A 12,816-nucleotide genomic window follows, 5' to 3' on the forward strand; every position below is an offset into this window, starting at 1 on the left:
CTCTCTGCTCAGCAGGGAGCCTGCTTCTCCTCATCTCTCTCTCTGTCTGTCTCTCTGCCTATTTGTGATCTCTCTCTCTGTCAAATAAATAAATAAAATATTTTAAAATAATTAGTTTAGCTAATTTCTAACTCAAGTTTGGTATCACAAGTTTGGTATTGCACAAGAAATAAAAATATTTAAACTGAAATAAATTTTGGAATTTATAGGTTTAACGGAAATAATTCCAAATGTCCCATGAATGTAATGTGGGATAGGAAGTTAAGAAAACAGTTGTTTTAAAAGGACAAAAAAGATAATAATTAGCACCTAATGACTTACAAACATCAAATCTTCATTTCTGATTTTGTGAAACACCATTTGGTTCACATTATTGTGCCTCTGTAATGTTGGTGATGTGGGAACATCAGAAATGCCACTGGTTCTGAAGACTAGAAGGTTTGATTTATCTGTTACCAAAAAAAAAAAAACAAAAAACAAACAACAACAACAACAACAAAAAAAAAAAACAGAAGAAAAGAAGCAATGAAAAAAATGTATATAACCAAAATACATTGAGGATATAAACTGCTCCAAAGAAGAAAATAAAATGTGTTCTATATATAAAAAACACTTAACAGCTTGTTAATGTTTTTAATAAACAGAAATTTATTTTAGAAATTTACTCACTGAACTTTGATATATTTTAACAAATTATTTCAAACTTTCAAAATTGTAATGATTCCCTCAACTAATACAATTTTTCATGAATAATTTAATAATAATTTTTAATAAATCTGTTACTTCAAGGATTTCCAATCTTACTATCTTTATTTTAAAAGCATAGAAATTAAAATTCTAAAAGAGTATAAAGGTTTTACTTAGAAAAACATAGGAGAATCTGGTAGTGAAGTCTTTCACAGTTCAGTAAGTAGGTGATGGATTTTATACCATGCAGTTACCATTTCTTAAATGCCATTTCAGCATTATAGCATTTCAGGTCATGTCTAGACAACCTAAACCAAACTGAACAATCCTATCTGAGGATGCTCATATGAGACAATGAGACAAAATTCTGTTTTTCAAGCAGCTTCTTTTCTATTTCCTTTGAAAGCAATATACTAAAGATGCCTCCTACCATACACACAATCCATGACAAGCATTTTAAAACTAACAAGAAAATTATTTTACCTTTCAACTTTGGGGGACAACATTTAGTAAACTGGAAAATTATACTGTCTGAGCGAACAGTTTCCATCTGGTAGCAATTCAAAAGATCTTTAAGGTTACTGAAGTTCTTCTTGGTCCCACTGAGGTTGTATTCTCCATTTTCATTCTTTGTAATCAAACAGTGCTTATATTCAATGGCATTTTCTCGCTATGTAAGTTTAATTATAAAAGAAACAGAAGGCAAAATTACAATGGTCAAAACAGTAATTATTGTGACAAAAATGTTATCACAAAAACAGCCAACAGAACATTTAGACATTTGAACTCTGAATCTTAATGTAGTACTGGTATAGGGTGATAGGAGTGCCTGGTTCCTCAAAAAGGTATCTGATAATTACGTACCCCTACAATAAATGGCTTAATGGTCGATTTTCTCAAAAAGCAAGTAAGAAAGCAATGGTAATTAACAATAATAATACTATCCTTAACAGTTTTGGGTCATTTACAAGATAAAATCTAAAACTATTTTACATCATAAGCCTTCCATGAGCTGGCTTCTGATGCCATCTCCAACTTCACCATCTACCATTGCCGACATACAACCTATGTTCCAGCTCTACTAAGAGAATTCAAAAATTTCAAGCAAATGCCATGTTGTTTCATGCCTTGATAAATGTACATGCTATCTCTTTACCTATGAATATACATCCTCTCCTTCTGAGCAGTGGACTTTTAGACATTTCTCAACAGCCAGTTCAAGTATCTTCTTTTCTGTGAGGTCCTCCTTAACGACCCTGACCTCACCTCACAAGCAGAGGTGATTACCCATTCATTGTGCCACTACTGTATCTACACAGCTACCTCTCATATGGCGATTTTAATATTCTTCAGCTTTTCAATGTCTGTTTTATGTACTATACAATGAACTTCCTCATCTATTTTTTGAGTTTCTTACTAGCATATTCAACCTCCATGGGACCATTTATTTAAAAAAAAAAAAAAAAAGGGCAAAATACCTTAAGTCCTCTTTACCCTAAAAGTATTTGCTGGGGTGGGGAACCCGGGTCGCTCAGTCAGTTAAGCGTCTGCCTTCCACTCAGGTTATGATCTCAGGTTCCTGGGATCAAAACCCACACTAGGTCCCCTGCTCAACAGGGAGTCTGCTTCTCCCTTTCATTCTGTCCCTCCCCATGTGCTCACTCTCTCTGTTTCAAACAAATAAATAAATAAAATCTTTAAAAAAAAGCACTTTCTTAATTGTAACCCTTTGTTATTGTCTATATTAAACAATTACAGTGATCAATTTAATACTTTTTAGGTGTATCTTCCTACTTTTTCCAAAAGATATATTTCTTAAAGCAAGATTATATCATACACTCTCTAATATAACAGTCCTCATATTAGCCTAAGCAAATACAGTAAAAATAAAAAAAAATTTAGAATTGATAATTGAATATAATGGACTGTTATATTAAAAGATGCAATGAAATTAGGATAGATTATTAGTATTATACGATGCTAAACACACTGAGTAACCTACCTTTTGTATTTATGGACAATTAATCTATTCTATATGCTAAATATGAATGCATTTTCTAAAAGTTAAAATAACAACCAAATCCTCATGCTATACTTTGGAAAAGTAAGATAAATTTTGGAACCTGCTATAAAGTTTCTCAAGATTTATACCAAAAACTATGTTATTTTTTTTTTTTTAAAGATTTTTATTTATTTACTTGAGAGAGAGACAGTGAGAGAGAGCATGAATGAGGAGAAGGTCAGAGAGAGAAGCAGACTCCCCATGGAGCTGGGAGTCTGATGCGGGACTCGATCCCGGGACTCCAGGATCATGACCTGAGCCGAAGGCAGTCGTCCAACCAACTGAGCCACCCAGGCATCCCCCAAAAACTATGTTATAAGCGATAGTGCCTTTTTAAATATTTTGGGTAATAAACAATCTTAGAAAAGATCCAAAATTATCTGTATTAATAGTGTGGTTTTTTGTAGTATTATCTTTAAAACAAATATAATGTAGAACCTTATTCTGAATACTGGAAAATCACTAGTTAAAAATGCTCTGTTTGGGGACACCTGGGTGGCTCAGTGGGTTAAAGCCTCTGCCTTCGGCTCAGGTCGTGATCCCAGGGTCCTGGGATCGAGCCCCACATTGGGCTGTCTGCTCCGCGGAGAGCCTGCTTCCTCCTCTCTCTCTCTCTGCCTGCCTCTCTGCCTACTTGTGATCTCTGTCAAATAAATAAATAAAATCTTTAAAAAAAAAATGCTCTGTTTGTCATTGACCTATTTCACTCTAATCCTGTAACCACTATCAGTAAAAGCAAAATTTTCTTTTGATGCCTTTAGTCCTATGTGTCTTTGTAAAGATCTCCATTTTTGTGAAAAGAGACTTGAAGAGACTTGAAAAAATATGACACACTAGTAACATTCAAACATCAATAAATTCCAAATATAGACATTAAAAATAACTTTATATTTTTATAAAAAGTCTAGAAATTATATCTTATTTATTGATACAGAATCCCTAAGAGAAACTAAGCATTTTTATATTAGTTATCATATCCAGAGCTGTAATTCTGAGTATTAAAAAAAAGAAACAATGGTAGATCAACATGAAGGGGGAATTACACAGACTAAATAAAGATGTGACATTTTCCAGAGGAAGGGAATGGAATGGGAAATAAAATTTAAAAAAGAAAAATGTCACCATTAATGAGAAATACTAACCTCAACAGCAAAAGTCAGAAAATACTTATTAAAATCCTTAGGACTGCATCGAAGTACGTAGAGTCCAGTCTGATTACCTGCTTTCTTCAGTTTACTGATGGCAAAATCCATTCTAAAGGTAAAGAAATAATTTGAATGATAATGTAGCAAGTGCCATGACATTAAGACCAAAATGTCATCTAAGAGATCAAAAGTCAAATCTGAAAGTCTGAGAATTTTAAGTTTCCTCTACTTTATATGTTTATCAGTTATCTTACAAGGAAAAAGGAAAAACACTGAAGCACCAAGCTATTTTGCAATAAGTTCAAACCAATTCAACAGATTTTAAAAACAAATAAAAGGGATTATAAGACACACAAAATCACTAAGAACATTTCATTCATTTGAATTTTCTGCCTTCTAATTAAAAATTTAGTATTTTAAAAACCATATTTACTCCTACCATGCAAACAATATATTGTAAAACACTTGTGTCTTTTCTACATAGCAATTTTCGATATAGCAATAAAAATTCATATGGATTATTTTAATATTTAATATAATACCAAAGTATAATAGAAGATCTATGGCAGGTGACAAAAACTACTGATTTTCAAAATGTGCTATATGTTTTGTTGAAGTTGAACATCTTGAAATAAAAGTCAAATGTAATCTATAATAAAGCAAGAAAAATCTGTTTCATTCATCACTGTATTTCTCATACATAAACCAGAAACACATATCAGGTACCCAGTAATGTTCTATAAATAAATGAAAGAACGCTTGAATGGATGGATAAATAACACATGAAAGAATGAATGGTAGGAGTTTTTAGATTTTTTTTTTTTTTAATTTATTTGTCATAGAGAGAGAGGGAGAGAGAGAGAGTGAGCACAGACAGACAGAATGGCAGGCAGAGACAGAGGGAGAAGCAGGCTCCCTGCCGAGCAAGGAGCCTGATGTGGGACTCAATCCCAGGACGCTGGGATCATGACCTGAGCCGAAGGCAGCTTCTTAACCAACTGAGCCACCCAGGCGTCCCTGGTAGGAGTTTTTAAATACTAACCACCTAAGTTATAGAATAATACTTATATAGAACAATAATACTTAAATAGAACTTAGACAGAACAATACTTATTAGGCAGATAAGAGGTAGAAGACAAAATCAAGTCTTAAACATCAGTCAGGATATGTTTTCAAATATTTAATTAAGGGTAGGTTAATGTCAAGACACAAGCTCACAAACTCAGACTACTTCTGCTTGAGTGTTTCAAGCCTAGTGCCAATCACTAAAGTACATAGTGGCTGAGAGATAACTAGTACTTGGGCAAAACAAATGTTATGCATGATAGTTGGCTTTATCTGGTATTAAAGTAAAGGTCTATAACTGTGCAGATCCATGTGGTAGCTAATAGCCGCACATTGCTATTTAAATATAGTTATTAAATTTAAAAATTCAGTTCCTCAGGGCACATGGGTGGCTTAGTCAGTTAAGCATCTGACTCTTGACCTCAGCTCAGGTCTTGATCTCAGGTTTGTGAGTTTAAGCCTCACCCAGCAGGGAGCCTACTTTAAAAAATTAATAATAAATAAAAGAAATTAAAATTCAGTTTCCTCAGTTACACTAGTGGCTACTGCATTATACAGCAGAGAAATGAAACATTTTCATTTGCATCACTGCAGAAAGTACTACCTAGCAGGAGTCTCAGAAAGAGGGACATCATATACATCTTGTGTTCAAAACTTTCAGTAGAGGGAGCTGGATTATCCAAAAATAATAACAATTATCAAATTTTGCATTGTGTTTCCTCCACAGTATTTCAAAATTAATGAAGTATAAATTGGAGGATTTTTTAAAAAAATTAACACCCACGAATTACTTAAACACACCAATGCAACAAAATGTCAGACTTACAATTAAGTATTAGAGAGTCGCATACAGACAGTAAATGATATCCTAAATAATTCTAATTATTATGTAATCTAATTGCAAACTTTTGTTTAAAAAAAAAAAAGAAATTTCAGCCACATAAGATAGTATTTTGGTTCCTCAACTCCTAAACCTACATGTACCATTTCATTATGTAAAATTCTGTTAGTATCTCATTTACTTTTTAAAAAATTTACTTTTAAAGTCAGTATTACTCACAAAATTGGGCCATGACAGTTGCTTTGTATATTTTCAAGGACCATTGGAGGTGCTACTTCTTTACAGAGGTAATGATGTGCATCTGCAGTTAATCTATAATAGCCATCAATTAATGACACAAAGGACAAAGCTTCTTTTAATGAGCTAAGTTCAATTTCCTAAACAAAGAAAAGAAAAGGAAATAATCAGTACCATTTGAAAGTCAACTGCATGTTACTTATTAAAAATTCACTTCATGGTGCTCGCTTCGGCAGCACATATACTAAAAAAATTCACTTCATGTTGTTAGATTAATTCCCCAAATTAATTTTCTTCTAAATTGCTCAAATGTCTTTTGTGGCTCCCAAATTACCCAATCTGAATTGTAAGTTCTTGTGTATGATATTTAAGACCCTCTCAAATATGGGCTTATATATTTCCAGTTCACTTTTCACCCATAATTTTACTATATTTCCCATAATCCTATTAGACAAATATGTCAGTCATCTCAATGAGAAATCTATCTAGTCTGATACAAAAGTTGGTACTAATTAGAAATAATGAGCATTTATTTTTATATACCAAGTATACATGGCTAAGGTTAAAACATTCATGACGTAAGTTCAAAGGTATGTAGTCTAAATCAAATCATACATAGGTATCTTATGATTGTATCATACATACGTAAGTGAGCATATAATCAGCCTAAAATGCAACATTTAATGGAAAAACACTTTATTTAATGAAAGAAGCAACTTCTCCTCAAATCAGGAGTAAGACAGAAAGTCCAATACTTAATGCATTGCATAGTAGTTAATTAACATAATCAGGCCACAGAAAGAAATATAAGAATAGAAATTGGAAACATGGAGGTAGAACAATCTCAATTTGGAGATTATATGATTGTATACTTGGGAAATACAAAAGAAGACCATTATAAAACTACTACAACACAAAGATTAATTCCTTAAGATAGTAGGATACAAAAAACAGCTTTCACATATGTAAAAAATAGTCAATTAGATTATATAATGAAAAAATAGCCTCATTTATACCAGTACATATACAAAGATAATATCTAATATTAAACTTCACCAAAAAATGAGCAAAATAATTTTTAAAATACTTCAAAACTCTATTGTTAAAATGTAACTTTTTATTTGAATATAGAGATTTACCATGTTATTGGGTAGGAAAATTCAACATCATGAAGTTGTAAAAATCTAATTTTCTAATTTGTCACAATCCCAACAAAAATACCAATAGGTACTGGCAGGAAAAACAAGACAAATATGAGATTCAGAAAACCAGGGATCCAAGTAAAGACAGACAAGATAACTCCCAGGGTGATAAGAGTAGGATACCCAAAGATGACAGCTGTGAAGGTCAAAAGAGCTTCCAGTCCAGATGAGAGAGCAAAACCAGTGATCTCAAAGTGACTTTTCCAGGAAAGAAACAGAAGTCATATAATGTTTCACTATGTAAAACGATGTGTTGAGAAGTGAGCTACTTCAGAGTGCTCACTGGAAACAGAAAGAGATACAGAGAAAGGATACATACGAAGGAAAAAAGTTGAAGTAATGAAAAATCCCCAGAAAAACAAAAACCTGTGTTAAGAATGGAAATGTGTTTACAGAATACTACTACTTGCCTCAGCAATGAACAAATATTTAGTCATAATGAGAACACAGAATACAGATTTATCCCAAAAGTATAATGAGAGAGTGTATGATGTATCAGAACTATAACAGAATTAACACAATTAGGCCATAAAAATAGGTACTAGGGATGCCTGGATGGCTCAGTTGATTAAGGGCCCAACTCTGGATTTTGGCTCAGGTCATGACCTCAAGGTTGTGAGACTGAGCCCCATGTCTGGCTCCGCACTGGGCATGGAGCCTGCTTAAGGTTTTCTCCCTCTCCCTCTGCCCCTCCCCATACCTGCTCAAGCTTTCTCTTTCTCTCTCTCTCTCAAAAAATTAAAAAAAAAAAAAATTAAAAATAGGTACTTAAAAAGATACCATAAACAATGTTAAAAGACTGGGGAACTGTAAATCTGTACATCAAAGGATTAATATGCAATATATATATATTGAGGAAAAAAGCTATAGATCAATTAAAAACAGAAAAGAAAATGAGTCAAAGCATATGAAAAGATAATACACAATAAAGAGACACAAACAGTCGGTCTGTAAACACAGAGAAATTTCTCCAACTCAGGTTCTAATTAAGGAAATGAAATATTACATAGGATAGCAATTTTTGTCCCAAAATATTTAAAAATTGATAACATCCAAGGGCACTGCAATGAACATGGGGGTACAAATATCTCTTTGAGGTAGTGATTCTGTTTCCTTTGGATATATACCCAGAAGCAGAAGAGCTAAATCGCGATGCTAAATTTCATGAAATGTATTTTACCATATTTTTTTAAAAGAGAAAAAGAAAGACAAAGAAAAATGTCAGAGTAGAGTAAAAGGATGTTTTTTTTTTTTAAGTGTAACTAATATATAACACTGGAAAAAGGAAATAATAAGCAAAAATTTATTTCTCATATCTAGCAATAATGTGTCAGAAAAATATATATTAAGAAAAGGTTCTGAATCCTATTAAGTGACAGAAAAAGGATAATATACCATGAATAAAACTCAGGAAGAAACATGATGCATCGATATGAATAAAACCATCAAGTTACTGAAATACAAGGACACCCAGATGGCTCCCAGTTTGTTAAGCGTCTGCCTTCGGCTCAGGTCGTGATCCCAGGACCCCTGGATCAAGCCCCGCACTGGGCTCCCTGCTCACGGGGAGCCTGTTTCTCCCTCTCCCTCTGCCTGCTGCTCTTTACTTGTGCTCGCTCGCTCTCTCTCTGTCAAATAAATAAATAAAATCTTAGAGGACAAAAGGTTACTGAAAACACAATACTTGGATACAAAGAGAAATATGATGTATCCCTTAAATAGAAAATGTAATATGGTAAATATACATTCTTCCCAAATTAATCTTTATAGGGATTCTAACAAAATGTAAATACAATACTTTGAGGAACTTCAGGACTACTCAACAAACAGCACTGTCACAGTGATGGGCTTAAGTTGTCAAATCATGCATTTGGTTTTATACAGGTCCTATCACTTAACTAATACTGTGAACTTGGAAAGTTACTTAACCTCTCTATGTTGTAGACTTAAAAATATAGCCAAGAGGTCCAAATACCATCCCATAAAGAAGTTCCTTACGTTACTACCCCATGTCCACATAAGTATCAATAAATTCTTCTAGACATACTTACTCTTTTATAAATACCACATTTACAGAATGAAGGCATATCCTGTTTCAGTGCAATTCATTTAGTGCATTTCTCAGATACTGCCCTTTTTAAAAACAAACACACACACTGAAGGTTTGAGGAAACACTGCATCAAAAGCAAGTCTATCAGTGCCACTTTTCCTATAGCATTTGCTCATACATCTTGGAGATGAACAATGAGACTAATGTTTTCATGCCTACTAACATAACATCCATTCAGCAGCCTGTGATCAAGGAGTCATTTTAGTATTCAAGTCTTATTATTTAAGAAATACATTTCTTAAGGCTATTGCTGCCATAGATGGTGATTCCTCTGTATGATCTGAGCCATCAAGTGAAAACCTTCCAGAAAGGAGTCAACATTCCAGATGACAGTTAGAATATTTGTGATTCAAGGGAAGAGGTCAAAATATCAACATGAAGAGCTATTTGGAAGAAGTTGACTCCAACCTTCACAGATGACTTTGAGGTGTTCAAGACTTCAGGGGAAGAAATAATTGCAGCAGTGGTGGAAATAGCAAAAGAATTAAAAGTGGAGCTGAAAATGTGGGACACATGGGTGGCTCAATCAGCTGAGCCTCTGAGTCGTAATTTCAGCTCAGGTCATGATCTCATGGGTCCTGGGATTGAGCCCCACATCAGGCTCTGTGCTTGGTGAGGAGCCTGCTTGCATTCTCTGCCTCTCTTTCTCCCCTACCCCTGACTGCATATGTGAGCTCTAGTTCTCTTTCTCTCCCTCTCTCTCAAATAAATAAATAAAATATTTTTAAAAATAAATAAATAATTTGAACGTGGCTGCAATCTCCTGATATAACTTCAATGGATAAGGAGCTGCTACCTATGGATGAGCAAAGAAAGTGTTTGTTTTTTTTTAAATGGAACCTCCTTGTGGTGAAAATGTGAAGATTATTGAAATAGTAAGAAAGGATTTAGAATATTACCTCAACTTAGTTGAAAGAGCAGCAACTTGGTTTGAGAGGATGGACTCCAGTTTTGAAAGAAATTCTACTGTGGGTAAAAAGCTATCAAGCAAAAAGACCTCAACGTGAGGAAAGAATCTATCAAAATCCTAGAGGACATCACAGGCAATAACCTCTTCGACGTCGGCCTTAGCAACTTCTTTCAAGATATGTCTCCAAAGGCAAAGGAAACAAAAGCAAAAATGAACTTTTGGGACTTCATCAAGATCAAAAGCTTCTGCACAGCAAAGGAAACAATCAACAAAACAAAGAGGCAACCCATGGAATGGGAGAAGATACTCACAAATGACACTACCGACAAAGGGCTGATATCCAAGATCTATAAAGAACTCCTCATACTCAACATACACAAAACAGATAATCATGTCAAAAAATGGGCAGACGACATGAACAGACACTTCTCCAAAGAAGACATACAAATGGCTGACAGACACATGAGAAAATGTTCATCATCATTATCCATAAGGGAGATTCAAATCAAAACCACATTGGTACCAACTTACACCAGTTAGAATGGCCAAAATTAACAAGACAGTAAACAAGTGTTGGAAAGGATGTGGAGAAAGAGGAACCCTGGCTTAGAACCCTCTTATACTATTGGTGGGAATGCAAGTTAGTGCAGCCACTTTGGAAAACAGTGTGAAGATTCTTTAAAAAATTAAAAATAGAGCTACCCTATGACTCTGCAATTGCACTACTGGGTATTTACCCAAAAGATACAGATGAAGTGAAAAGAAGGGCCATTTGTACCCCAATTTTCATAGCAGCAATGGCCAAGTTTGCCAAACTGTGGAAAGAACCAAGATGCCCTTCAACAGATGAATGGATAAGGAAGATGTGGTCCATATATACTATGGAGTATTATGTCTCCATCAGAAAGGATGAATACCCAACTTCTGTATCAACATGGATGGGACTGGAAGAGATTATGCTGAGTGAAATAAGTCAAGCAGAGAGAGTCAATTATCATATAGCTTCAATTACTTGTGGAGCATAAGGAATAACATGGAAGACATTGAGAGATGGAGAGGAGAAGTGAGTTGGGGGAAACTGGAGTGGGAGACAAACCATGAGAGACTGTGGACTCTGAGAAACAAACTGAGGGTTTTGGAGGGGAGAGGGTGAGGGGGCTAGATAGTGAGTATTATGGAGGGCACGTATTGTATGGAGCACTGGGTATGGTGCATAAACAATGAATTTGGGACACTGAAAAAAATAAAATTAAATTAAAAAGCTATCAAGCAGCACTACATGCTACAGAGAAATCACTTGTCAATGGAAGAGTCAGCTGGGCAAACTTCATTGTTACCTTATTTTAAGTAATTGCCATAGCCTACCCCAACCTTTAGCAAACAGCACCTTGATCAGTTAGCAGCCATTAACACTGAGACAAGATCCTCCATCAGCAAAAATATTATAACTGTCTGAAAGCTCAGATGATGGTCAGCATTTCTTAGCAATAAAGTATTTTTAATTAAGGCATGTACATTTTTTTCAGATTTAATGCTACTGCATATTAATAGACTACAGTTTGGTGTAGACATAACTTTTATATGCACTAGGAAACCAAAAAAAAAAAAAAAATTCATTTGACTCACTTTATTGTGGTATTTGTTTTATTGTGGTGGCCCAGAAATGAATCCACCATATCTCCAGGGTATGCTTATAAGTATTTAGGTGTATTTATACAATACACATGTGTAGTTTTGATATATACAGAATAAATATTTCTTCTCTTAATTCCACATTGTGGTTGAAAGTTATTAATCATCCTTCCACTGATCCATAAAATACAGATCAAGCTCTTTCTAAAGTGGGGCCTAGAGTATTATGCAAGGTGCAGAGGGTAAAAACGCATAGCCCAAAATGACCCTTACACTGAAGAAGCTCATAGCCTAGTAGGTAGTGGTTGTACACTATTTACAAATTTTTACCTAAGAACAGTTAAGTATGCTGACTAAAGTGAATTACAAGTTAGTTATAATTTTAGTAAATATAACCATAGAATAGAGAGATAGCATACAAATACTGAAATTAAACGAACAAATAACATTAATGTGACATTTCAGCCAGGAGGTCAAAAAACATCGGAGTTAAAAAGAAAAAAAGAGTCACGTAAGTAAGCCAGTTTAAGAGATTATAAAGGAATTTACTTCTTCCCTTTCAATTACAGTAAGTGGGATTTCTAATTACATTTATCATGGCAAACACTGTGCAAAGTATAGAATTGTCAAATCATGACGCAGTACATCTGAAACTAAAATCACATTGTATTTGACATTAAAAAAATTTAAAAATATGTGGGTTTTCCAGAGCTAATCAAGGAAAGAGAAATAATTAATCTTTTATTTTTTTTCTTTTTTTTTTCATTTATTTATTTTCAGCATAACAGCATCATTATTTTTTCACCACACCCAGTGCTCCATGCAATCTGTGCCCTCTATAATATCCACCACCTGGTACCCCGACCTCCCACACCCCCGCCACTTCAAACCCCTCAGATTGTTTTTCAGAGTCCATAGTCTCTC

General features: G+C 34.2%; 1 protein-coding gene across 2 annotated transcripts in view; it reads right to left on the reverse strand.

The window, feature by feature from the left end:
• JAK2 (Janus kinase 2) overlaps nucleotides 1-12,816 on the reverse strand; it is a 136,128-nt gene that overhangs the window by 33,177 nt on the left and 90,135 nt on the right. For both annotated transcript variants that reach the window (XR_006601953.1, XM_004766178.2), the window contains exons 9-12: nucleotides 6,020-6,177; nucleotides 3,892-4,003; nucleotides 1,171-1,357; nucleotides 322-449 (exon numbers count right to left, since the gene is read on the reverse strand). Coding sequence is in view for 1 of the 2 variants with exons in the window: in XM_004766178.2 (XP_004766235.1) it covers nucleotides 322-449; nucleotides 1,171-1,357; nucleotides 3,892-4,003; nucleotides 6,020-6,177 (585 nt within the window). In the remaining variant the exon portion in view is untranslated. The remainder of the gene's footprint in view (nucleotides 1-321; nucleotides 450-1,170; nucleotides 1,358-3,891; nucleotides 4,004-6,019; nucleotides 6,178-12,816) is intronic.

The sequence above is a fragment of the Mustela putorius genome, unplaced genomic scaffold, assembly GCF_011764305.1.
Source record: "Mustela putorius furo isolate JIRA1106 unplaced genomic scaffold, ASM1176430v1.1 tig00003854_pilon_pilon_pilon, whole genome shotgun sequence".
Lineage (NCBI taxonomy): Eukaryota > Metazoa > Chordata > Mammalia > Carnivora > Mustelidae > Mustela > Mustela putorius.